At 39.4% G+C, this 27186-nt stretch overlaps 1 protein-coding gene across 2 annotated transcripts in view; it reads right to left on the bottom strand.

The window, feature by feature from the left end:
• The window catches only part of kirrel1b (kirre like nephrin family adhesion molecule 1b), a 76954-nt gene that overhangs the window by 17770 nt on the left and 31998 nt on the right, over nucleotides 1-27186 (bottom strand). For both annotated transcript variants that reach the window (XM_017699160.2, XM_017699161.2), the window contains exons 2-7: nucleotides 10501-10653; nucleotides 6113-6262; nucleotides 5400-5557; nucleotides 4415-4565; nucleotides 3294-3399; nucleotides 2398-2546 (exon numbers count right to left, since the gene is read on the bottom strand). In XM_017699160.2, the coding sequence (XP_017554649.1) occupies nucleotides 2398-2546; nucleotides 3294-3399; nucleotides 4415-4565; nucleotides 5400-5557; nucleotides 6113-6262; nucleotides 10501-10653 (867 nt within the window). The remainder of the gene's footprint in view (nucleotides 1-2397; nucleotides 2547-3293; nucleotides 3400-4414; nucleotides 4566-5399; nucleotides 5558-6112; nucleotides 6263-10500; nucleotides 10654-27186) is intronic.

Raw genomic sequence — 27186 nt, 5'->3', positions numbered from 1 at the left:
GTGCTGTTTTTAATCATGTTAAACTGATAATAACATTGTGGTAATTTTAGTGGATTTCTTTCAGCATTTACTGAATGAAGCTGCATTTCTGTCCAATTTATACTGAGTGATCAGACAAAAAATAATGTCACACCAACAGTTTATACTTTTAGAAAGAAGTGGACAGATATAATAAGATGAAGGAGGACGGATGAGTGAGGGAGTAAAGGCAGGGATGGATCAATGGATGGATAGACAGATCGCCTGCTGGATAGGTTGACAGATCAAAAGCTAGATGGATGGTTGACAAGGTGGTTATTTGAGTGTTGTTTGGATGTTTGGATGGGTGGATGGAAAGATGAGTAGGGGGATGGACAGAAAGATCATCAGATGGATGAATGGACAGATTAACAGCTAGATACAGTGGTGAAAAAAGTATTTAGTCAGTCATCAATTGTGCAAGTTCTCCCACTTAAAAAGATGAGAGAGGCCTGTAATTGACATCATAGGTAGAAATCAACTATGAGAGACAAAATGAGGAAAAAAAATTAGAAAATCACATTGTCTGATTTTTACAGAATTTATTTGCAAATAATGGTGGAAAATAAGTATTTGGTCATCTACAAACAAGCAAGATTTCTGGCTGTCACAGACCTGTAACTTCTTCTTTAAGAACCTCTTCTGTCCTCCACTCATTACGTGTATTAATGGCACGTGTTTGACCTTGTTATCTGTATAAAAGACACCTGTCCACAGCCTCAAACAGTCACACTCCAAACTCCACTATGGTGAAGACCAAAGAGCTGTTGAAGGACACCAGAAATAAGATTGTAGACCTGCACCAGGCTGGGAAGACTGAATCTGCAATAGGCAAGCAGCTTGGTGTGAAGAAATCTACTGTGGGAGCAATAATCAGAAAATGGAAGACATACAAGACCACTGCTAATCTCCCTTGATCAGAGGCTCCACGCAAGATCTCAGCCCGTGGGGTCAAAATGATCACAAGAACGGCGAGCAGAAATCCCAGAACCACACAGGGGACCTAGTGAATGACCTGCAGAAAGCTGGGACCAACGTTACAAAGGCTACTGTCAGTAACACGCCTCGCCGCCAGGGACTCAGATCTTGCAGTGCCAGACGTGTCTCCCTGCTTAAGCCAGTACATATCCGGGTGCATCTGAAGATTGCTAGAGAGCATTTGGATGTTCCGGAAGAGTATTGGGAGAATGTCATATGGTCAGATGAAACCAAAGTAGAACTGTTTGGTACAAACACAACTCGTCGTGTTTGGAGGAGAGTGAATGCTGAGTTGCATCCAAAGAACACCAAACCAACTGTGAAGCATGGGGGTGGCAACATCATGCTTTGTGGCTGTTTGTCTGCAAAGGGACCAGGACGACTGGTCCGTGTACATGAAAGAATGAATGAGGCCATGTATTGTGAGATTTTGAGAGCAAACATCATTCCATCAGCAAGGGCATTGAAGATGAAACGTGGCTGGGTCTTTCAGCATGACAATGATCCCAAGCACACTGCCAGGGCAACAATGGAGTGGCTTCGTAAGAAGCATTTCAAGGTCCTGGAGTGGCCTAGCCAGTCTTCAGATCTCAACCCCATAGAAAACCTTTGGAGGGAGTTGAAAGTCCATGTTGCCCCAAAACATCACTGCTCTAGAGGAGATCTGCATGGAGGAATGGGCCAACATACCAGCAACGGTGTGTGCCAACCTTGTAAAGACTTACAGAAAAGATTTGACCTCTGTCATTGCCAACAAAGGATATATAACAAAGTATTGAGATGAAATTTTGTTATTGATACAAATACTTATTTTCCACCATTATTTGCAAATAAATTCTTTAAAAATCAGACAATGTGATTTTCTGAATTTTTTTTTTTTTTTCTCATTTTGAGGTCTAACTATGATGTCAATTACAGGCCTCTCTCATCTTTTTAAGTGGGAGAACTTGCACAATTGGTGACTGACTAAATACTTTTTTTCCCCACTGTAAATGGATGGATGGACAGATCAGCAGATAAACAGATAGATAAGCAGATGAATGGACAGATCAAAAGCCAGATGAACTGATACATTTGTATGAAAGAAGTTAAAATAAGTTAACAGATTGTCTACAATGTACAAATAATTATGGCATTTTCTGCTGATTTTAATGCACACTTTTTATTTATTTGTTGAACTTAACATATATGAAGTATACATACATTTTTCCACATGTGTTAAATTCAGCAAATAAACACTAATTGTGCATTAAAATGTGCATCAGTGTGTTTTCTGTAGAGCATGTGTAAACTTATTTTTATGTAGAAAATCAATAACAAATAATTTGACCCGTGCTGTGCAAATTTTTACGACTGAATTAATGGATATACACAGAGAGAGAGAGAGGCCAGGATACGCACAGTGTACGTCCACCAGTATGCTGACATTGGTGCTGCCCACAGCATTAAACACCTGACAGGAAACGGGCTCAGTGAAGAAGGAGTGATCTGCCGTCGTCACAAACACACTCTCCCTCGCTCCCTCCAGAATTACTCCACCTTTAGCCCACCTACAACACACACACACACATTTATTATATCATCCACTCTCTCTCTCTCCTATCCCTCTTTAAACTTCAGACATAGTTGTCACCAGTGATACCAAAAGCAGGCACTCAAAAGAAGGATTCTGTCAGAAGTGAGGATTCTGAACCTTTCTATATTTGTACTCAGCCCCTAAAGTTACATTGTGAAAAACAAATTGTAACGATATCGCCTTGCCTTGCAGTATTTTTGCATTACTGCTCAAAGCCATTGCGTTCACTTACAAAATGTTTGCTTTTCCCTGCAAACATTTCGCATTCTCTTGCAAAGTCCTTTGCATTTGTGATGGAATGAAAATTGTTGTGAGGGAACACAAATGGCTTGTAAGGGAACATAGAATCATTGCGAGGAAATGTAAAATAATTGCAAGTAAACGCAATGTCATTTTTCTGTTTTAACCATGGCCCCATATGGGCTTATATGCTTGTTTTATTATGGTTTAAATCTGAAAATCCATCTGTTACTTTTTACCATAATTTTAATCATTGTTTGACACATAACCATAGAAAAATGTCAGAAATGCAGACCTGCAGCCATTGATACAGAATGTAAATTGAATGCAAATGTACTTCATTTTCTAACTTCACAACTCATTATTAATAATTATAACAATTAATAATTCTATAATCACCTAAGTACATTTGATTAGTTTAAACAATAAAGCAAGTAAAGAAAAATGACTTTAAACCTCTCCTGGTTACACACACACTCACCTATAACCCATGACGGGAGGGTTTGCTGTAGCTTGGCAGGTAAATGTTACTCTCTCCCCCTCTAGAACGGAACGGGGTGAGATTGATAATAAAACCGTAGGTGCATCTAGAGAGAGAGAGAAACAGAGAGTTGAATGAGCATGCAAATGTAAAAATTCCATTATATGTCATTCTTAAGGATGGCTTTACACAGTGGGACTTTCTTGCAACTTAGTTGCTTGAAAACAGTGTGAAAGTGAACTAGACTTCACTAATAACAACTGAATTTGGGAGTTTGATGCTCATAACGTTCCTGTTCTTGCCACACTTTCATTTTTTCGGCTGTAGCGAGTGAACTGCATGTTTTCCCAGAAACTCTTCAGAGACATATACTGGGGCATAAAACAATAACTTAAGCTCACATTTCTTCACTAAAACAGTGATGAGCAACACTTCCATTCCACACCCGGATATTCTGGCCACAATCTCAAAATACAGAAAAATAAAGCTGCAACAACAGCCACAGATGACAGAAATGCTGCATATATGTAAATTACACCTGGTGAGTGACTTTATAGTGAGGATGATACTGAGTATCAAAAAAATACAAGCTGCAAATCTGGCTGTCTAGCAGAGATTCTGGAGGTGTTGCATGCAACTTTGATCATTTTTAAATTCTGTTGCAGGCAAATTACAGTATGCAACAAGCTGCATTAATGCTCCACCGTGAAAAGGAAGACTGAACATTCAGCTGATATTCATCTGTAGCTGCACTGAAGAGTTAGCAGAGCTCATCAGTGTTCACATTAAAGTGGATGTGTATGATGATGGGGGTCTCCCAAGAGAAAACTGGTCCCGGTCTGCCTCTGGACACACACACACTCACATTACTTGCATCATGCAGTTCATAAGTAATTTGTTTTGGAATCTGAAAACATATTTTGCGAGCACGTCAGCTGCTCTGTACTCTGTTTGAACATTTCATGGCTTTTCAAAAGTTTTTTCTTCTCCTGTACAGTTGCTGTTTAGTAGATGCACACACTCAAAAACACACACGCAAGCACACACACACACACACACACACACACACACACACACACACACACACACACACACACACACACACACACACACACACTTACGGTGGACGTTAAGTGTGATAGTGGTCCGTTTGCCCAGCGGTACAGCCAGGTTAGAGGCCGCACAGGTAAAGTTGCGTCCAGTGTCTGTATCCACTGGCTGGATGGGCAGAAAGCTACGTGTGGTCACACGCTTTCTATCAGGTAAGACCTCCTGAGAAATAGAGAGACAGAGAGAGAGAGAGAGAGAGAGAGAGAGACATGCAGATACACAAATTGACATAAATTTGCTCGCTTCAAGATATAATATTTGAAACAACCAATCTCAGCCAATAAAATAAAACAATTTCACAAGATAAAATGACTTAAAATGGAAAATACATTATTTTGACTTGATTAAGATGATTTCACCTGCCAAGATATAATTTTACAGTGTATTATATCAGTGGTCATTGTTAACATTATTAACCAGATAGAGTTCTGAGGAGTTTCTTGGGGTGCACTTCTGCACAGTACTGTAATACATGAATACATATTCATGGTATTAGTAAGGGGTGAGACACATTGAAAAAGGAAAATGAAGAAGAAATATTCAAGTTCTCTACTATTTCTGTATCACTACTCAAGTATAATCATATTTGTGGAACTGACCATGTTAACGCCTTTGTATAAAAAGGTCAGTTTTTTTGTCTCATTTCTTCCATTGAACCACATGTTCTGTTAACTGTCAGATGGATTGGATCTACTCATAAAAGGCTTCTGCACAAACTTGTGGAGTCCTGCTTGAGTGCACACTGCCATTAAAGCAAAAGGGGGCTGAGAATGATCCTTCACCCACATAATATCTGCTCTGTGGAGGTTCTGATTGATTGAAGAACAGGGTAAACAAATAATGCAGAGAAACAGACGGACTACAAATCCAGTGTAATTCTATATCTACAGCTACAGGGAGGTGAACCTGATAAAATGGACAATGAGCGTAGATGCAGAGATGTGTACTTAATAAACTGGCCAGTATGTGTGTGTGTGTGTGTGTGTGTGCACTCACAGTGCTAGTATGGGCTCCTTCTACTATCACTCCGTCTTTGTACCACTCTATAGTAGACAGCGGTTTGGCTCCTCGAGACACACATGTCAGGTTATAGGAAACCCCAGCCATCAGCAGAATCTCTGGAGCTCCTTCTATCACTGGATCATCAGGAGGAACTACCAAGACAGAAAGCACAATCACACTATTAACTTCAACACTTTCATTACAGTCTTGTTTAAAAGACTTAATGAGCAGCTTTACATATATATATATATATATATATATATATATATATATATATATATATAGTTTATACATATATATAGTTTTTCTAATATATAGCATATATAGTTGTGTATATATATATATAGTTTTTTTTTTGCTTAAGTACACATTTTTTGTAGATTAAAATTGGCCTATGATGCTGGACATCACTTCAGTTTTAATAAGCATCACTTTAATAGCAACTGCAATAAATCTAGCAAATCTGCAATAAATCAAAATAGTAAAATATCTAAGTTTAGCCAACTAGTAGTTAAAACTGGTGAAAACCCTGCTTAGTCATTAGTACATGAATAATGCAAATACCATAATTTCTCAATGGGCTGAGCATCATTTTTGACAATGTTCTACAAAGCTTGTAACGAAAGAACATGTTTGTGGGAGGAGCCTGGAAAGGTGGCCTGCAAACAGAAAAACACATGCAGAGTGACTGTGAAGTGAGTTCTTACTGAGTACAGTGAGTTTAGCTCTTCTGGAGCGGAGAGCGGCTTCAGTGGCCTGGCACTCATACAGAGAATCATCCGACAGCTCTGCCGAGGAAATCTCCAGATTATACTGACCAACGTCCACTATCCGCAACACACGGTAACGAGGCCACGCTGTAACACACACACACATGCCCAGATTATACTAACCTGCCATTTTCTCAGGTTTATCTACTACATACAGTCGTCTGCAAAAGTTTGGGTGCCCCTGGTCAAACAACATTTTTAACGTTTTGAAAATTACACGTCTACAGAGAAAACACTTCTGCACATTTAAAAGCACAATTAGTGTTTATTTGCTGAATGTAAGATATTGGGAAAAATAATGAAACAAAATGTAGCCTGTGAAAAATTGTGGCATATTTCTCATTTTGTGTTTCAATTAATGTATATATATACATGTATAATTAAACTTAATTATCAGAAATTGTTTTCTAAATTTGAAAATAAAATTCTGAAATGCAGGAAATGTCTTATTAAGATTAAAGAGACCCTTATTAGTCCCACAACGGGGAAATTTCACCTCCGCATTTAACCCATCTGTGAAGTGAAACACCACATACACTCTAGTGAGCACACTTGCCCAGAGCAGTGGGCAGCCCAATCCGCAGCACCCGGAGAGCAGTTGGGGGTTAGGTGTCTTGCTCAAGGACACCTCAGTCACGTGCTGTCAGCTCTGGGGATCGAACCGGTGACCTTCCGGTCACCAGGCTGGATCCCTAACCTCCAGCCCATGAGTGCCCCACAATGTAGGTTTGTTCTCTGTAGATGATTATTAAGAAGATAGATAATTTATTTTCACTTAGAAAATCAACAAAACATCATTTGACCAGAGGCGTTCAAATGTATAACTTTATATATAGTATAACACCAAAGAGTGTTAAAATGGGGTGGGGGGATTCAGAAAAGTCAGAATTTAATATGATTTCACACAGTATCTCGATTTAATTTGGCCTTTTTCAAAACAGCAAAAATAAGGAGTGGCTGAAAATGTGTCTCATTAATATGTTCACCAATTCAGTTTATTAGTTTATTAGCGCACTCAACATTATAAAAGTGCAAAATCTGAATCAAAAGCTGGTCCATATGCTTACATGCTAGTCACAATACAGTGCTACAATACAATGCAGAACGACATCATATGTTTCATTGTTACATGCCAAGTAAATACTGTTGGTCCACTTTCAAGCTCCATACCACAGCCATACACAACACACACAGCACAAACATGATGCTGTCACACACACACACACACACACACACACACACGTATTTATACTGCCCAGTCTTCTCAATCAGAGACAGTTATGTCTGCGGCTGCTTGTAATATCAAGTTATATCCACCAGAGGGCGGCCCAACACTCCGACACATTGACATTCTGTAAGCGTTCTCGCTTCACACACACACACACATTATGACATCATTGATCTGAATGGGGGGGCACCAAAGTATTGGCAACGATTACATCATCCTTTAGCTCAACCAATCCACGCAGATAGCCAACCCGTGTGTATATGTATGTGTGTGTACGTATGTGTGTGTGTGTGTGTGTGTGTGTGTGTGTGTGTGTTCGCATGTCTATAGGTGTGTGTCAGAAACATCCATTTTCATTATGATTAGAGGGCTGAAGTAGGACTAACAGGAGAGAGTGAGTGAGAGAGAGAGAGAGAGAGAGAGAGAGTGTGTGTAAGGACACAAAGCGAAAAGGACAAAGAACGAAAAGAGGATGGAAGGATGAGTCTGGAGACGTAGAGAGTGGAGAGGAAGGAAAAGAGCGCAGGAAAGAAGGAGGGAGGGAACAAAACAGGGGTGTGTTAGGTGAGATATATTGGAGGTAATAGCGGTGGGTGTAATATACAATGGCTGAGTGTGTTTGTGTACACACCATGTGTGTGGAGTGTATGTGTGAATGCATCATGCATATGTGCAGATACTGTACATGTATATATGAACAATGTATGCGTGCATACAGTGTATGTGTAAGGCAGCATTCATAAATGCCCAAGCATCTGTATGTGTAAGTACATAGCGTATACAGGCTTTGCAGGTGTATGACTGCATGTGTGTGTGTGTGTGTGTGTGTGTGTGTGTGTGTGTGTGTGTGTGTGTGTGTGTGTGTGAATTGTGTGGGCACATGTATGTGAAGACACTATGTGTGCACTCATGCACAGACAGGTGACAAATACCATAAAGTGTCCTTAGTAAGGTGTTTTGACCATCCCATCCCATCAGAATTGCAATAAAACTGTAGAAACATATTTTATATATTTTATACATAACTTGTTTTGAATGTAGCCTAGTTAGTTACTAAAAACAAGAGATAAACAAACTGGAACCTCCAAGAAAACGTTTTATATTGAAATGATGTAATGAAACTACTTGTATACAAAATATGCAACATATTACTAGAGTCAGATCTTTTGGAAAAATGAGGAACAGAAATGCTCTTACTCTTCAACATTTGTTAGCACTGCGTGTTATCTAAATGTCTATATTCTCGAAAAAATAACAAGCTTATCAGTGCTGTCCAAAAAACCCAGAAAAAATGTATTTCCATTTTTTTCTGCTTTCATTTTTCTACATCAAATGAGCACAACAGGTGTATTTTACATTGTATCAAAATTCATGATGAATGGTCCAATATAAATGGAAAATTACAATGATTAAAATTAAGTAATATGAAATCTCTTTACATTAACTTTACATTAAAAGTTAAGAATGTTTTTGCCTTTTCCTATAAAGCTACCACTTTGGAGATTCTTGGTTTTTTTTTTTATTAAAAATTTTAATTAAAAAATGTTTATTAAAAAAATAATTTAATTTAAATTTAATTAAAAAAAAGAAAGACAATTCCTGTTGCCCAATATATTGTGTGTAAATTTCATGAAGAATGGCCAAAAATGGCCTGGAACACACTCTGGTTCCACTGACTTACAATAAAAGTAAAGTAGGTTTTTTCATTCTCCTGTAAATTTACCAGTTTGGAGATATGAGGTTTTGTTCAGCAGTAAGATTATAAATACAATTTCACATGAACAAAATCTGTTTCTGCTGCTGTTCTCTTGGTGTGCAATAGATTGGAGGATGACGTTTCTGACTGTATCACTTTTTTCCACATCTAAGTAGATCAATGCCAGTGTTTTACACCCGTCTTAGTAATGAGGGGTTTATAAACTGATTTCCTCCTACAGTATCCCTCTCTCTGTCGTGGATGGACTATTCCTGCTGACACAGCCTGATTATGCCCTGTATTCACATTCTCAGTCACCTGAGGAACAGCTGATCTGTTTTCCCTTACACATCGCATGAATCGAGCATCACGGTCATTGAATGTGCACTTTCAACCACAATTTCCAACCCTATAAACTGATGTCTTACCGATAGATCTATATGCATGTGTCACTTTGGTCCTGATTGATTGAAGAACAGGGTAAACAAATAATGCAGAGAAACAGACAACAAATCCAGTGTAATTCTACAACCCCAATTCCAATGAAGTTGGGACATTGTATAAACCATAAATCGTACATCAAGCAAGAATGGAAAAGAATTCCACCTACAAAGCTTCAACAATTAGTGTCCTCAGTTCCCAAACGCTTATTGAGTGTTGTTAATAGCAAAGGTGATGTAACACAGTGGTAAACATGCCCCTGTCCCAACTTCTTTGGAACATGTTGCAGGCATCAAATTCAAAATGAGTGATTATTTACAAAAAGCAATAAAATTTATCTGTATGAACATTAAATATCTTGTCTTTGTAGTGTATTCAATTGAATATAGGTTGAAAAGGATTTGCAAATCATCGTATTCTGTTTTTATTTATGTTTTACACAATGTCCCAACTTCACTGGAATTGGGGTTGTATATCTACAGCTACAGGGAGGTGAACCTGATAAAATGGACAATGAGCGTAGATGCAGAGATGTGTACTTAATAAACTGGCCAGTATATGTGTGTGTGTGTGTGTGTGTGTGTGCGTGGCGTATGTAGTGTTTTGTGTGTGTGTGTATGTGTGTGCTGTATGTAATGTTTTGCATGTGTGTGTGTGTGGTGTATGTAGTGTTTTGTGTGTGTGTGTGTGTATATGTGTGTGCGTGTGCTGTATGTAATGTTTTGCATGTGTGTGTGTGTGTGTATGTGTGTGAGTGTGCTGTATGTCATGTTTTGCGTGTGTGTGTGTGTGTGTGTGTGTGTGTGTGTGTGTGTGTGCGTGTATGTGCTGTATGTAGTGTTATGTGTGTGTGTGTGTGTGTGCTCTATGTAGTGTTATGTGTGTGTGTGTGTGTGTGTGTGTGTGTGTGTGTGTGTGTGTGTGTGTGCTGTATGTAGTGTATTGTGTCTGTGTTCTTACCCCTCAGGTCCTCTCCGATGCCAAGTGCGAGTCCGTCTTTGGTCCATTGGACAATGCCGGTGTAGTTAAACACCACACAGCTCAACACTACTCGTTCACCAAAAACAACCGACTGATCAGCTGGCTCCTGAGAGAACCTCGGCCCACACACCACTGAGAGAGAGAGAGAGAGAGAGAGAGAGAGAGAGGGTGAATGAAACAGTCTTAAACTTTAGCACATATTTAATACCAAACAAAAATCATTACATTATTACAAGAGACTAAAAGATTGAAAGACTGAACACGATCATATGAATGTTCACTGAATCAGAGGCTGTTTTCATGTATTTGCGTCATCAGGTAGATACACATTTAGCAGCATTCAGAATATTCTCTCTTTCTCTTTTTCCCTATAATTCTGTCTTTCTCTCTCTCTATTATTCTCTTCATATATCTTCCCTTTTTCTCTCTCCCTCTGTCTCTCTGTCTTTCTATTGCTTCCTCTCCATTTCTCTCTGTCTCTCTCTCTCTCTCTCTCTGTTGAAACAATGGTGTTAGTTGTGGTAGTTAGGTGAGGTATCTCTGGTTAGTAGGTGAGCTGATATAGAGCAGGTCATCTTTAGAGGATTACTGTATGAAGCGGAGAGCAGACAGAATCTCCACACTTAACAGTCTTACACACTCTTACACACACAGCTCCTTTGTGCCACTCTCATAATCCGTCTCTTTGAAGACGCTTCTGAGGACGTCTTCATTCCACATTGTCTGGTGATTCTCCTTCGTCCTCACCGGACGTTTATCAGCTCCTCTCATATGAGGCGTGTGCGCTGTGAGTGTGTGCGGTTCATGCTCTTCTGTGTCTGAGTGATCAGGTACGACTCAAGAGCAGCAGAAGATCAGACGGGCTGCGTGTGTCCGGGCGATTAATGAGTGATGTCATCTTGTTAAGTGTCTCTAACGACACGACCGTCTGCAGTTAAACCTCTCCACCAATCATGGAGCGCAATGACATCATTGTCTGGGTGCTAGGCCAAAAAATATCTCATGGAAAAGAGCGGTTACTTTATTCACTTCAGTCTCAATGACTCTCTCCCTCTCTCTCTCTTTATCTTTCTATCTCTTCTGTCTCTCACTCCCTCTATATCTTTCTCACTTATGTCTCCATTTTTTTCTGCTTTCTCTCTCACTTTGTCTCTCCATGTCTCTTAATGTTTGCCTTTTTCATTATGGATCTTTTTAGACACTTTACAGCTAATTCTTAATGTCATTTTGTTCCAGACAGTCTGTAAAGCATTTCGCAGCGCATCCTAGTTTGCCAAATTACAGTAGATTCTGTATATATATATATATATATATATATATATATATATATATATATATATATATATACTTTAAAATTTCATAAAAACAAAGACAAACATGTAGAATTTTGAGGTTTTCAGACCAACAACAAGTGAGTACTTAACATAACACTTTCGTTTAGAGCTCTACTTAAGGATATCATAAAACATTCATTTTAAGACTTATTATTCATTCACTACTATAAAATATTCAGTACCTGCTGTTAATCTAATCTGTAAATCATGTAGTTAAGAAAGTGAGAAACTGATGTGTGGGCATTAATATCAGCATTCAAGGTTTAAGGGGTTAACCTGAGGTCTTTTAAGCAATTATTCAGCCAAAGTCAAATGTTTCCCCTGCACTCCAAATGTAGCTGATCAGTCAAGTTTGGTATATGGACAAAATTCTGGCTTCAACATGGCTGCTACTGTTGTTTTTAGCTACACCACTTAGTTTTATCTGTTTTCATAGATTGCAGTATGTCCTACAGTGTCAGATTGTAATGGGGAGCGAGGAGGCGGACGCATATGCTGAGATAAGCGACTCAAGGGCAAATCCAGGATCGTGGTAGATACAGTCCAGGTTCAAACGGCCAAAATGCAGAGCAGGAGGGACAGACATGATGACAATAAACAGGTACACAAACAAAAAGGCCGGAAGAAAAACAACATACATCAAACCTCAAACAATAAACAACATCCCAAACAATCAGAACATCTAACATCAAACAGGCTTACAAACAAAGACCAACGAAAAACTAGGAGCAAACACAGGGCTTAAATAATCACAGGGATGACAAGGGACAGGTTTGAAACAGATTAAACGAATCAGGGGTGGAATCACGAAAACAAGGGGGCAGGACTGAACCAACAAATGCACATGTAATGTCAAAAGGTAAACAAAAAGCACATAGGGGAGTGGGAGGAGCCAAGCGTGACACAGATAACCACATGATCAAGTCTAATTGCCACATTTTCCTTGTGCAAGAGGTACTGACATACTGACAAAAAAAATTAAAATAAAATTTTACTTTTATATTAACTTTTAACTTTTGCACAGGCCACATTTTCTGCTTTTACCAATATGATAAATTTAGCGAATAAACAGTAACAGTGCATTAAAATGTGCAGAAGTGTGTTTTCCGTAGAGAATGGGTTCACTTATTTCCACTTAGAAAATCAACAAATTGTGATTTGTTATGCTGGAAGTAACTGCTTAAATTTGAGCCTAAAGAAAGATTTTTACCAGTTAAAAAGCAGTATTTTGTTATAACTATATGACCGGACAAATTAAGTTGCATTGGAATATATGTATTACTTTTGATAATACACTAGTATTGTTTTTATTGTGTGAACCTGAACATGAAAAACACCTGATTTTGTATAGACTGAACAAAAGTGAACAAAGTTTCCATGTTCTGTCTCCTCTGTGATTCTAACCTCTGGCTCTCATCCTGTTAATGCTACATCTTGTTCGGAGGGGAACGGGAGCGTTCCACTCTGCTGTTGCTTTTTTAATGTACTGTTGATTTATGTGTAGCTCTTACACAAGCATTGACATTACTGATATTACTGGCATCAGTGGTGTGATTTGCTTGTAAATGATACTTCGGACTCTATGTCCTTCAGTGCTTCCTATGGACTCTATGTCATTTAGTCCTTCCCTCTAACTCTATGTCCTTTATTTCCACCACCCATCCAGGAATTTCCTGAAGTGTCCTTTAGTTTGGTTGTCTGCCTGGAAAAAATAAAAAATGTCCAGGAGTTTGATCATTTTCATATGACAGCATTTCTTATGAACAATAAACATCTACATTATATGATTATATTTGTATAAAAATAATGGATTCATATGATCCTCAACTGTTGGTGTTATGTTTAGTCAATAGGCATCGCTGCAACATGAACGCTGAGAAGATTCGGTTCTGTAGCTGAGTTGACATCTATTTACCCATCTACTGAATTTAGTAACTGATCGAGTGTCCAGGAATTTAACCTAAGATATTTCACCCTATACAGCCCGTAATATCATCAAAAGATTCAGGAAATCCAGAGAAATCTCAGACACAGAAACCGCAGCTGAATATCTTAGACCTTTAACCCCCTTAGATGGCACTCCATTAAAAATTGGCATGCTTCTGTGATGGACATCATTGTGTGGGCTCTGAAATACCTTGAATAACTGTCGTCAGTAGACGCCGCACATACGCAAGTTAAGACTTTACTATGTACAGTGGACGTCAAACATCAACAGTGTCCTGGAATGCTGCAGACATCTGTGGGCTAAAGCTCACATGGGAGGAGACCGGAGAGCCAAGCCAGGAAAACTATAACAGATTGATAAACAACTTCAGGCATGATTCAGGCATGCAGCTGGCATGAGGCTGATTGGTGGGTTATGAGCTTCCATTGCTTGTTAGTTACATGAGCCTCATAAAGAGGCAAACGTCAGATACCAAATATGTCTTGACTGACCGACTGTATTTGGGATGAGGGGAAAATTGTGTAAATGAGATTTTTGCCAAACTCTGGCTTTATACTCAGTCCAGTGGCTGGATGAGTGTATGCTGCTCTTCTGTGTGTGTACGTGACAGTGATGTGTTCTGAGTGGCATAGGGCTTTAGCTGATAACATCAGATTGTTAAACACACAAACGTAGCAATTATAAAAGTGTCTTTTTGTGTTTTAATGCTGCTTTTTATTGCAACACTTGATCACGATTCTAGTGGTCTTTTGGCATGACAATCTTTGCGGAGAAGTGTGATCTGTTTTCACTGCAGGGGGTTCTCAACCCTCCCCATTCAGCTCTTATTGCTCACTAGCAGCTCAACACAAATACACAACATTTACACAAATGAAGATGAAGAACGTAAGAGGCAAATTTTTTGTCACAGAACCAGATATACACACACACACACACACACACACACACCATTAGATAAGAAAAATAAAAAAAACGATTTCTATAACCTAAGAATAGCTCAGCCAGTTTGCATGGGAGTCACTGTAGTAACAGAATAATAAGCTGTAGTATGTAATAGGACTGAGATTTTAAGGGGTTAACATATCTGTAGGAGGAGACACTGGCTAGGGGAAATCTTCTGTTTACAAAATTTCAGCATAGTTTAATCAAGATGTAAACTAAGTAAGTGGGAGTAGTTTGATGTGAAATGCTTTCCAGTGAAACTTACAGAACAAGAATTGTTTAACTGTTTAAAAGGTACTTCACAGAAAGTTTTACTTTACTAATGATGCCTTATGTTTTAGAATAGATCTGAGATTTTGGTTTTGGCATAAATCATATATATTTCAAAAGCATTAATGGCAGAGAGGTACATCCAATATATATATATATATATATATATATATATATATATATATATATATATATATATACTTTTTTTTTCAGATTTACCACTATTTCATCATCATTAACATTAAATCTAATTTGAAAATTAGAGGACACATGTAGGTTTAAAGGTGGGTTTGGATAGTAAATAAAATGGCTATATTTGTGCTGTACACATCGCATCCCCTGGTTCCCATCACCACCACTGTGAAGAAATCTGCATTGGTGCGTTTCTCTACAGTGCACATATCGCATCAAACCACTCTGAATGACTTGATTTTCATCTCATCAATTATATAGTGATGTCCTCTTTAGTGTGAAGAGATCACAATAAAATGATGCACTGTGCTCAGATTTGCAGAGATAATAATGCTAATGTACAGCTGAACTAAAGACAGTGTGTTTAGTTGTAGAGGTAGAGAAGATTCTGTGTCTTGGTTAAATGCACAGTGGACATAAAGTGCTCATGTGACCAATGACTCTCTCTCTCTCTTTCTCTCTCTCCACCCCTCTCACACACACAGTCTGTCCTCATGTCCACTGACCCTGTCCGCATATTTATATTTGCCTCAACCTTCCAGCAACATCTTGCTCTAATTCGTAAACAAAACAAACAACTGTGTGTGTGTGTGTGTGTGTGTGTGTGTGCGTGTGTACATGTTGGAAAGAAAGAGAAAAAAAAGCAGATCTAGAAAAGGATTCTATTGAAAAGGCCAGTGCAAGTCAAAGAGAGAGAGAAAATGAGCTACAGCAGTGTTTATAAACCCTTTTTCCACTGAAGTCCACTTGTAACATTTCTGTGGCTTCATATACCAAAAACAGTCATAATTTATTTTTACACAGGCACTTTCCAACCTCTCTTAATCCCTGAGAATTAAACATACCTTTAAACACGCCGTCACTTATAAGACTGATATACAGTCATATGTGAAAAATACCCCCAGTCAAACGACATATTTCTAACTGAGCTTAAGTGCACATTCACTACAGAACACACTTAAATACACCACATCTGGACAGAACCTACATTAGGATATTTAAATATTTCAAACTTAAACATCAGATATGCTAATGACATTCTAACATGATTGAAACATGGAAATAAATAGAAATGTAAATAATATTATTATTGGGATGTTGAATGCTTTTGTCCAGAAGTTTGTAATCCTGAACCTGCGTGAGAGAAATGCTTTAGACAGAAGGTCCTCTTTATAGACAGTATTCACGAAGCCTGGAAAAAACGCTTCAAGGCCATATTGTAGACATTCCATCAGCATAATGAGTAAAAACTGCTATGACTTCCAAATCAAGACACCGAAGCGTCCCACTACTAGCTTGCTCTGCTGTGAGAACGCAGAAGGTGTGGCAATGCAAAGCAGCGATGGGAGGAGACTCTCAGACAGTAGGAGAGATTTTGTCTGAAGACTATGTTGTAAATAGGTTGTTGCTGTTTGTGTGTTATTTGTGCTATTCTTCGCTGGGCTGTGGGGTAGGTGGTGCAGTGTTAGTTCCCACTGCCAGCTGAGAGTTTATGGTCAGAAGTAGCCCACATACTGTTTTGGCTGTTTCAGCAATGCCGAGCAGTGGTTCTTCCTTGCTGTCTGTTTAATAAAAGAGCATTCGCCTTTAAAGCACAATGTTTCCCATAAAAAAGTCAGCTTGAACTGAGGTTTTGATCCATCTCAAATCAATAAGTTATATTTGAGTCCTGATTATGTATTATTGCCAACAATAATATACCCAGACATTTGTAATTACATTGTAAATACTGCATCACAGCAGCTAAATGCATACAAATCACTAGAATTTTATAATTAACATTATTTCATTATGTTCTGTGGAAGGTTCTGTCTTTTACACCATTAACAACGACTAACAGTTATGTATCTATGTTTGATCAATTAGTGATAATGTGATGTTAGCTTAAGTTACATGAGCTCTGCTAATGTTCTGCCATTCTCTCAACTGCATTCCTTGTCTAGCTAAAGCATAAGAGATCTAGACAGATATAGTTAGACTGCATAAGTCAATCATCAGTCAGTGACAACACTTGAAAGTGATCAAGGGCAAAACTACAGAATTCATCTCACTGTCTGACTGTGACAGACTGATGAGAGCAGACTTTGGTGAGGGGAGATGGATAAAAGTTTTTCCTCACTATCCAAAGATATCCCCTTGTCTGGCTCAGCTCATGATGTCAGACAGTCGGGATGTTCTAAAAGCTTGACGGCTCTGGTGCTGTGATTGGTGTGTTAACTGGTGGTATATGACAAGAAGGCGGTAGTGGCGAAAAAGCGTGACGGCAAATATTGTATGAATGAATGAATTACTCGTTCTAATAAAGAGTAGAATTTCATTTCAACTTTTAAACTTTGTTCACACTCTCAGGTACAGACATAAATCCACAAAGCAATGCCACTCCATAGCAGCATTTCAAATCTGTTGATTCACTTTATTTCTTTTAAACCAGTGCTAAGATAATGCTCCTTTATTTGTTAGATTCAAGTTAGCATGGTTATCTTTAGAGTTATGAGCCAAGATGCATTGCAGAGCTGATTCATTATTCATTTTTGTACATTAAGTCAAAACAAAAAGGTAGATTCTATGACAGATCGGCCTCTTGGATCTTCTTGGGACACCCTGGCTCCGCCCCCTCATTACCATCAACTCCTGTTACTTGTTGCGTTTGGTTTCTATTGGTAGTTTTCATGTAACTCTTAGGCATGTTTTCAAGTGTGCATCTGAGTTGCCAGTTTGCCCGTCTTCCTTTCTATAATTCATTCCTCTCAAAACTCATCTAGTGAAACTACTGGTCACTCTCTAACTGAATGATGTACGGTTGTACTGAGAATGAAATGATAATATTGTTGACTTGGCTAATTTTGGAAACCAAAATGCTGTCAATGCTACAGAATCAGGGAGTGAAAACAGTCCAAATACCCATTACTACTGTACACCAAGGTGCAACAGGAGACCTACAGGGGAGGGGTTTCCAACAAAGTGGCCAGCAAGCATGCATGCTATTTTTGTAAAGAAGGCCTTTCGGTAAATCAGGCTGCAACCTTAGTGGGATTTTATCTTGAAATAAATTTAAGGCACTATAAGTGACTGCAAGACTTGAGTGGCAGACCCATATGAACCTATAGAGCAGGCAAAAGCAACAACAAAAGAATCTTAGAATCTTTTCTCATTATTTCTCACTCACAGCTTTTAATCAAAGGTTATTGCTGTGTGTATAGTCTTATGTTAAATAAAGAGAAAAAACTCCTTTATGTTTATATCCGTGTTCTTATTGTCTGACATTGGAAAAAGAAATGCTGATTCAAACCTGTTGAGACTTATGGTTTGGAATAAATTGGCATATTGGCACATCCAGCACTACCCCCCATCACCCCCCTTAACCCCCCCCACCCCGCGACCCTGAGGGAGAAGCGGCTTAGAAAATGTGTGTGTGTGTGTGTGTGTTGGGAACAACTAGCAAATTAGCTCAATTATCATTAAATGATGATTACTAAACTGGAATGATCTATTTCATTGGCGAGCCTTTTACTTGAAGCCTGTGAAGCTTGTGACAGACATATAAGCTCATATTTTACCATATAGAAGTTGAACAGTGCCTCTTTCAGTAGAGAGGATGTAGAGCTGGTGCTGCTGCTGTTTTTCATTTCTAACAGCCCACTGACTGAGCTGCCGCTTGTATTCAGTGACATATTTAGGACTTCTATAACATCTTTACTTTTTTCCACAAAAATTGGTCTCACCTATTGGAAATCACAACATGACTGGTTTATTCATTGTGTTTGATCTTCTCTTCAGCTCTTGAAGTCCTAACCAATAGAAAAGCTCGCTTAGCTGTATTTACTCAGATAGCACAGGAAAAATCTGTTGCTTATTGGCCAATTTTCTGTCAGGTGTTTCAAAAATGGAACCCTTTTGTTTCCATCCAAAATGTTACAATGAAACAAGAGCAGCACTGCAATACTTGTAAAGTCAAAAAGCAAAGACTCTACTGAATGAAATCATTAGTCCTTCGCTGGAGGCATAAAAGACCCTGAGGTTCCCACTCTGATCTATTTATAGTCATTTCTTGTTAAATTATCTGGCTTGAGATTTGACCGACACTTCTGAGTTATGAGGCATGGTGGAGATTAATTTTATTACAGCTTCATTCGTGCTGAAGTAGAGATTTCCCAGTTATTATGGAATTGCCTACAGCTTTGTTCACCATTCTGGATACATCCAAAATTTCTTGATTTTACAGTTTATAAAGGATTTGAAGTTATAGAGCATGAGCAACGTAGAATCATTTTATATCTTTATCTGCACCAAAATTAATTTTTATATTACAGAAAAGTGAGATTTCAAACTTGTGAACAGCAGTGTAAACTGACTAAATCCAAAGGTCATTTATTGTGTATACTAACAGTATTAATTATGAAATGAAGTTTAAATGATAATGTTCACTGAATGAACAGCAAAAAGCACATCAATAACTCTAGACCAGGAAGAGCTAAAGGGTCTCTTCAGTCTTCACACAGGGGTACTGACCCCACGGTCTAAACGCTGCCTCTGTTTTGTTTTTTTTTTTGTTTTTTTTACAGAAAACAGAAGAAGCATTCAAATCTTTAAAAGGTTACAACTACAACCAGCTATAGTGAAAACACTTGTTCAGTCTGCTGCTTTTGTGGAGCAGCCCAAGCCTCGACCATCCACCCTCTTTAGTTCACCTGTCTTAAGCCTGTGATTTTTACAAGAATCATTTTCTTTTTCGTTTCATATCTCTCTCTCTCTCTCTCTCTCTCTCCTTCCTTCAGGCCATTAATTATGCATTTCTCTCTCTCTCTCTCTCTCTCTCTCTCTCTCTCTCTCTCTCTCTCTCTCTCTCTGTCTCTGATTTTTTCCATTTGGTTTTTAGGCATGTTTTATTCACTCATACATTCACTTTCTCTCTGGTGCTAATTGCTTCTTAAAAGTAGTAAACATGCTAGACCCCCGACCCCACCCCCCACCACACTGCACATGCCGGCTCATATTAATGTCACCCTGTGTGTGTGTGTGTGTGTGCGTGTGTGCGTGTGTGTGTGTGTGTGTGTGTGTGTGTGTGTGTGTGTGTGTGTGTGTGTAAAGATTGGCTGATTATTGCCCATCGGCTAAGAACGGAGCAATATTAGCTTAAAATGATACAGTTCTATCCACACACACACACACACACACACACACACACACACACATTAGAGAGCACCCTTCATTTATTTAATCTACAGCCAAAATGGCCATTAAGTATTTTAAGTTAATGGTTTTACATACATACACACACTCACACACACAAAACCACACACACAAAACCACACACACACACACACACACACACACACAAAACCACACACACACACACTCACACACACACACACACACACACACACACACAAAACCACACACAAAAAACCACACACACACACACACACACACACACACACACACACACACGCACAAAACCACACACAAAACCACACACGCACAAAACCACACACACACACAAAACCACACAAACATGCACACACAAAACCATACACACACACAAAACCATACATATGCACAAACACACGCACACACAAAACCACACACACACACATACAAAAAAAACAGACACACGTACACACTGCTGAGTCTCTAGAGCACACACCCACACTCACAATGTAGAGTCCTTAGAGCATTAATACACATAACTACACATATATACATACATTTCGCTGCTGTCAGAACAAAACCTAGTATCTCCATTTTTGTCATTTTTCAGTTTCTGTCATAATTTGAAAATGCTTATTGTCTTTTACATTGTGTGTAAATTTCATGATGAATGGGCCAACAAAAAAACTGGCTCCACTGACTTACATCAAAAATAAAGAAAGTTTATTCCTTTTCCTGTAAAGTTACCATTTTGGAGATACAAGGTTCTGTCTCCGACAGCAGCGATACACAAAGACACACACAAACACTGCTGAGTCTCTAGAGTGCACACACACATACGCACAAATGCACACACACACACTACTAAGTCTTTAGAACACAAACACACACACACACACACACACACACACACACACACACACACACACAGTGATGAGTGACTGCACTGAACTCAAAGTGCATCAGCTTAAGTGTCCCTCCCAGTCACACTGGGTTTGTGTTCTAATGTTGCTCTTTCTTTCAGCGTTCTTTATTTTCTTCTATTATCTGCAGGATCTTTCCTATAATATTCATTAAATGACTCTCTCTCTCTCTCTCTTTACTGCTCCCTCACCTTTCTCTCTTACTCTCTCTTTCCTTGTTCCCCATCTTTCTCTTTCTCATTTACCTCCCCCTCTCCCTCACCTCCCCTCTTCTCTCTGGAGAATGTGTGTAAGTGGGGCAGGGGACAGAAACAAACAGATGAAACTTCACTCTCTGCTTTTCACTCTTTTACTCCTTTTCTCCCCTGTGACTGCCCCCGCTCCATCTCTCTCTCCCCCCTACCTCTCCATGCTCCCCCTTTCCCTTTTAGATCTACTCTTCCCCTTCTTTCTGTATTTGTCCCTCTTTTTCTCTCCTCTCATTTTTGCGTTCAGCTCTACTATGAATCGACTTTGTTGAGGGTCTACTTTCAATGAGCATCAGCTTAGGCTTTCATACACTGTGGAAGGCATTAGGTCATTTTGAACGCGTTCAACTCGTGTTTTGGCGTGAGTGGGTGGGTGCTTTAGCATTCACACTGCAAATGCTATGTGGTCATATGCATCCTGACCACCTTCAAAGCTGGATCACAACTCGTCTGAGACTGGCCAATTTCATATGTGGTTCTAGATTGGATATGCATTCTATTTGCATTCAAAATTGGACTTTTTGAGTTTTTTTTCCTGCACATGCACCATTGTTCAGTGTTAATGTGTCAGCAGGGCCTAACGTTAGTGCCAGTAAATGGTACAAAAGCAACATGTCTGACCCTTTTTTCACCTTCATTTTGATCTAATAAGGAACAGCTGAGATCAGTTCAGAGCAAATTATCTTGTGATGAAGGCGTGTTCTGCTCGTTAGCTTGTTTGTTGTTCATGACAGATGTGTGGACATTGTTACAGAACACAGGCTCATTTACACTATAGATAGATTTGAGTCATATAGCCACACAAATGTGAAGTATCAAGTTGGAAATCAATCAGATCTGAGGAAAATATCAGAATTGAGTGGTAAGGCTTGTGATGTGAATGTAGCCTTTGTTATATGGAGTCCAAATGAGCACCATTAGGATCAGACACATGCTCCTTTCAGAGATACCTTATAACCGTTTGTTTGGAGTATACTGGGATTAAATTTGCACAATTTACAAACATCCATTCCATCAGCCGCTTCTCCCTCAGGGTCACGAGGAGGGGTGGGGGGGTGGGGGGGGGGGTGGAGCCCATCCCAACAGTCATCAATAGAAGGCAGGATACACCCTGGACAGGTTGCCAATCCATCACAGGGCAGACAGACAGACATACACAACCACTCACTCACACCCAGGGGCAATGTAGCATGTCCAATCGACATGACTGCATGTCTTTGGACTGTGGGAGGAAACTAAGGAACCCGGAAGAACCCCACACAGACACGGGGAGAACATGCAAACTCCACACAGAGAGGACCCTGGTTACCCGGCCGGGGAATCAAACCCAGGCCCTCCTTGCTGTGAGGCGACAGCGCTACCCATCACGCTGCCAATTGAGAAACAGCTTTACCTCAAATGTCACAGAACTTTGGAAAGAATGTAAAAAAAGTAAAAACATTAGTAGAATTGACCTTGAAGCCTGAATTTATTTTTCCAGTGTTATAGATAACAGTAGAGGAACCCAGGGCACAAATTCATATGGGGGAAAATGTAACACGGATTATTCAGATAGTTAAACAGTTATAAAACATACTTTTGTTGATGGTCTCCTGTTAACAAAAATCCTAATTTTAACAGCAATTTACCATCAATATATATTTATATTATGTTATAACTAGCTCCTCAGTCCATTATGATTATCCCCTCTTGTTGGATAAGTTACTAAGGCTACGTTCACACAGCAGGTAAAAGTGGCCCAAATGTGACTTTCTCACCAAATCCGATTTTTTTTGTTTGGCTGTTCACATTATCTTTTAAATGTGAACTTTTTGTGACATGAGTCTGAACACATCAGCTGCTAAACTGACCTGCATGCACAAAGAAACAATACTTCAGGTTGCTTCACGTGGCTCACCCAGGGGGATACAATAATGACTACCATCGAACGCCAGTCGCTCCCAGAGGGCTCAGCTTCATCTTCACCAGCATCACAGGAGCGAACATGAAGCTTCACTGACTGACAGCTGGGCTCAACCCCCACAATGCGTTCAAGCTTGCTGTAAAAAGTGCATGGTCACTTCTTTGTCCTCTGATTCTGTAAACTTTGCTGTCAGACTTTTAACTGTTCTTTGATGCTGCAGCCTCGATCGGCCATTTATTTAAAAATCTCTTTGAACACGGTGCGGTTGAGATAAGTGGCTTCTGATTTTTTGGTAGAGAAAATGTGTACGAGTCTCAGCAGCGCAAAATAATGAATGTTTAGTTGGATTGACATAAAAGTTGCATGAATTCAGATCTGGCTGCTCAGACCGAGTGTCATTGCAACAGAACGGATATGTATCAGATTTCAGTACCACATATGAATGCGTCTCAGTCATGTGTTTTGCTGTTCACACACATCTGTGTCACATATGAAGAAAAAGATCAGATTTAGGCCGCTTTTACCTGCTGTGTGAAAAAAGCCTAAGTGACAATTGCAATCACAACACTTTCAGCTGAACTGCTCACAAAGAAAGTGTACATTTACATTCGTTGCAGAAATAAAAGCAAATCTATTTGAGATGCTTGTCAGCTACTATAACTGGGCAATGTCTACCAAACTGGCATATGGCGATGTGTACTGGGTAACACTGGCGATGGATGATGACAATTATAACATTTCTCAAAACTATAGTAAAAGAATGTCTCAGGCATCTGGAAGTGCATTTGTAACCATTTCATCTGATAACTTTCTTTGAGGGAACTTCTAGAGGAATGAAACTCTTCAGATGTCTGGTTCCCATCACCACCACTGTGAACCATTCTGTTCAGAGAGTTTCTCTAAAATGTCACATTTTATATCAAGCTACTCTGAATGACTTCATTCATATCTTAACCATGCAATTATGCAGAAATTTTGAACAATATGATTTCTTCTCTTTCATTCACAAGCACTCCAAATCAGTGTCTCTCTTTCTTTTGTTTCTCTTTTTGCATCCGTCTCCGCGTATCTTCTTTATCATATTCACTTATTTTTTATGTCTGCCTTGATTTTCCTCTACAGTCTTGTCCCCTGGTCCACCCCTCCTCTCTCTCTTTCCCTCTATCCCTCCCTCCCTCCCTCGTTTTCTCACTCTGCCATTCACACGTTCACACTTATGGTCCACTGAGTTGCAATTTTTTTTGTTTTCCCCCCTGCACAAATCCTTCACACCACACTTTCAGTGTTTGGGCTTATTTATAGAGTTCATTCCTTCACTCTCTCTCTCACTCTCTCTGTCTCTGCACCTCACTCACTCTCTTTATCTCTTTACCTCCCTCTATATCTCTTTCTCTCTCTCTCTCTCCCCCGCCCTCTCTCTCCAGAATAACTTTAATTAGCGTATAGCCTGAGGTCAACCTCTGCTCCTCCACTCCACTCCTACTGTGATACACACACACACACACACAAACAGACACACACACACAAACACACACACACACACACACACACACACACACACACACACAGCCACATTTAGATAGAATCCCGCTCTCAAACCCTTGGGCCTTATACATACAGGTTGCGTATGTAATTACAGAGGACTTGATGTAAAGGCGTTGGTGAAATGTCACTCAGAAGTGCCGGAGGGTGGAGCCTGGGGTGTCACAGCGACCCAATGACATTAGAGATGACACAGAAAAGAAAGAGAAAACGAAAAACATGCATATCTGGGGATTCAGAATGAATATTTCATCCCTGAGACCCCCTACCACCATAGTGAAGAAGACTGGAAGTTTGTTTTTTTTTCTTGATAATGTGCGTGAGTGATGGAGAGTGGAATAGAGAGAGAGAGAGAAGGTTGATCTCAAAGGAATGGCATTGAAACGTCTTAGGTTTAAATGAGGCTGCCCCGAGTTCCTCTGTGAGTTTCTGCGTGAGTGTTTGTGCGTGTGTGGGCACTCATGCATGTGTGAGTGCATCTTCTGCATGTCGCGTGTCTGCAATCATGAAATAAGTCAAATGGAAAAAAGAAGCCCCAAACAAAATACCTCCTTCTATATATTTTGCCCCCTAATACTCTAACATGTCCCTGTCCTCCACATGCTGTTCTGCACATCTTATTTTTGCTCACTTACTATATCGTTATAAAGCATTTTGAGCTGCAACATTTATGTCTATAAAATGGTCTATAAGTAAAATTAGTATAATTATTAAAGTTATTATAATATATTATTTGTACTTATTTTTATAATATAACATAATATAATATAATATAATATAATATAATATAATATAATATAATATAATATAATATAATATAATATTATTTACTAGTGTCCCTGCCATCTGCCTACCCCATTCCTTCCACAAACCTCCAGGGCCTGCTTTGTACATCACATCCACCAACAATAAAAATACTCAATAACATCAGTTTATGTACTGTCTATGTACTTTGAAGCCTGATCCTGCCTCCTAACTATAACTGTGAGTGAATAAACCTGACAAGTACTGTTAACTCTATTCTATTAGAATAGTCTAATAGTCTATCTTTAGACTATTCTGAATGCAATTGTACACTGTAATGCTTCTAGTAAGAGAATGTGAGAGGCATGTTCTTTAAAAAAAATAAAACGTTAAATCAAAAACAAACCTGAGCCCAAAAATCAACCCAAGCAAAATCAGCCTGAACCTGGCCCAAACCCTGATATTCTGTAGCAGACCTTTATGCCAGGGTGGTACCCATTGTGTGACATAACCCCTGATATTTGGAGAGTCCCATTTGGCTGGCTTGCGCTAACTCACTTGCCATAGCAGCACTGACTTGTTTATTGACATTTCTTCTGAAAATGCTCTTCCACAGATTAATTGAAATCTTACTCACCCTTTTTTGCCTATGGTTTGAGATATGAGTTCAGTCCATCCACCAATCTCTAGTCAAACCAGGCAATTTTTTTAGATTTAGAAATATGATGTGGCATATCATAAAGTCTTTCAGAGGTATCCTGGGCTTAGTTACAGTTTCTAGGCTATGAAAGAACTGGGTTAACCAATTTGCAGCAGCACCACCCCGAGGCAGCCCATTGCTGCATCTCTAGTTATAAGACATAATCTATTTTTTCATGAAAAAAATTATTTTCTGGAGCCCCAGACGCCACCCTCCCCGACCCCCCCCCCCCCCCCCCCCCTCACCCCCCCCCCACGACCCACCCCCCCAACCCCCCCCCCCCCAAGACCACCTGTATTTTGCACCTTGGTGGTTCCCATCCTGATGCTGCATTCACATCTTGGTAGTAGATGAACTGAATATTCCATTATTGTCAACGATGCCACCAGCAGCGGCAACATTCTATGGTTCGCATTCAAAAGCTGGACGAAAGCTGGACGAAACTTCTGCTGTCACCTGCAGCAGTGAAATAAACAAGATGTTGATTTTTTTGGGAGCCATGGATGCTAAACATCAATCTCAGTATTATACAACAACAATAAAAAGTACCGAGTGTACTCTTATCTGTCCTTTTATAAACTCACTTTCCTCTTTACTGCAATCACCATGCCAACATTTGCTTGGCTTCTAGTTGTTGTCAGTCACAAGGCATGGAACAATTTTCATCAACTGCATGCACTCTACACTGGTGTTCATCAAGGCCCAATACTTGGCCCTCATCTCTTTTCCCCCTATAATTGCTCTCTTGGCTTGTCCAACAGATAACACTCA

The sequence above is a fragment of the Pygocentrus nattereri genome, chromosome 19 (genome assembly GCF_015220715.1).
Source record: "Pygocentrus nattereri isolate fPygNat1 chromosome 19, fPygNat1.pri, whole genome shotgun sequence".
Lineage (NCBI taxonomy): Eukaryota > Metazoa > Chordata > Actinopteri > Characiformes > Serrasalmidae > Pygocentrus > Pygocentrus nattereri.
This window is presented reverse-complemented; position numbering and strand designations above follow the sequence as displayed.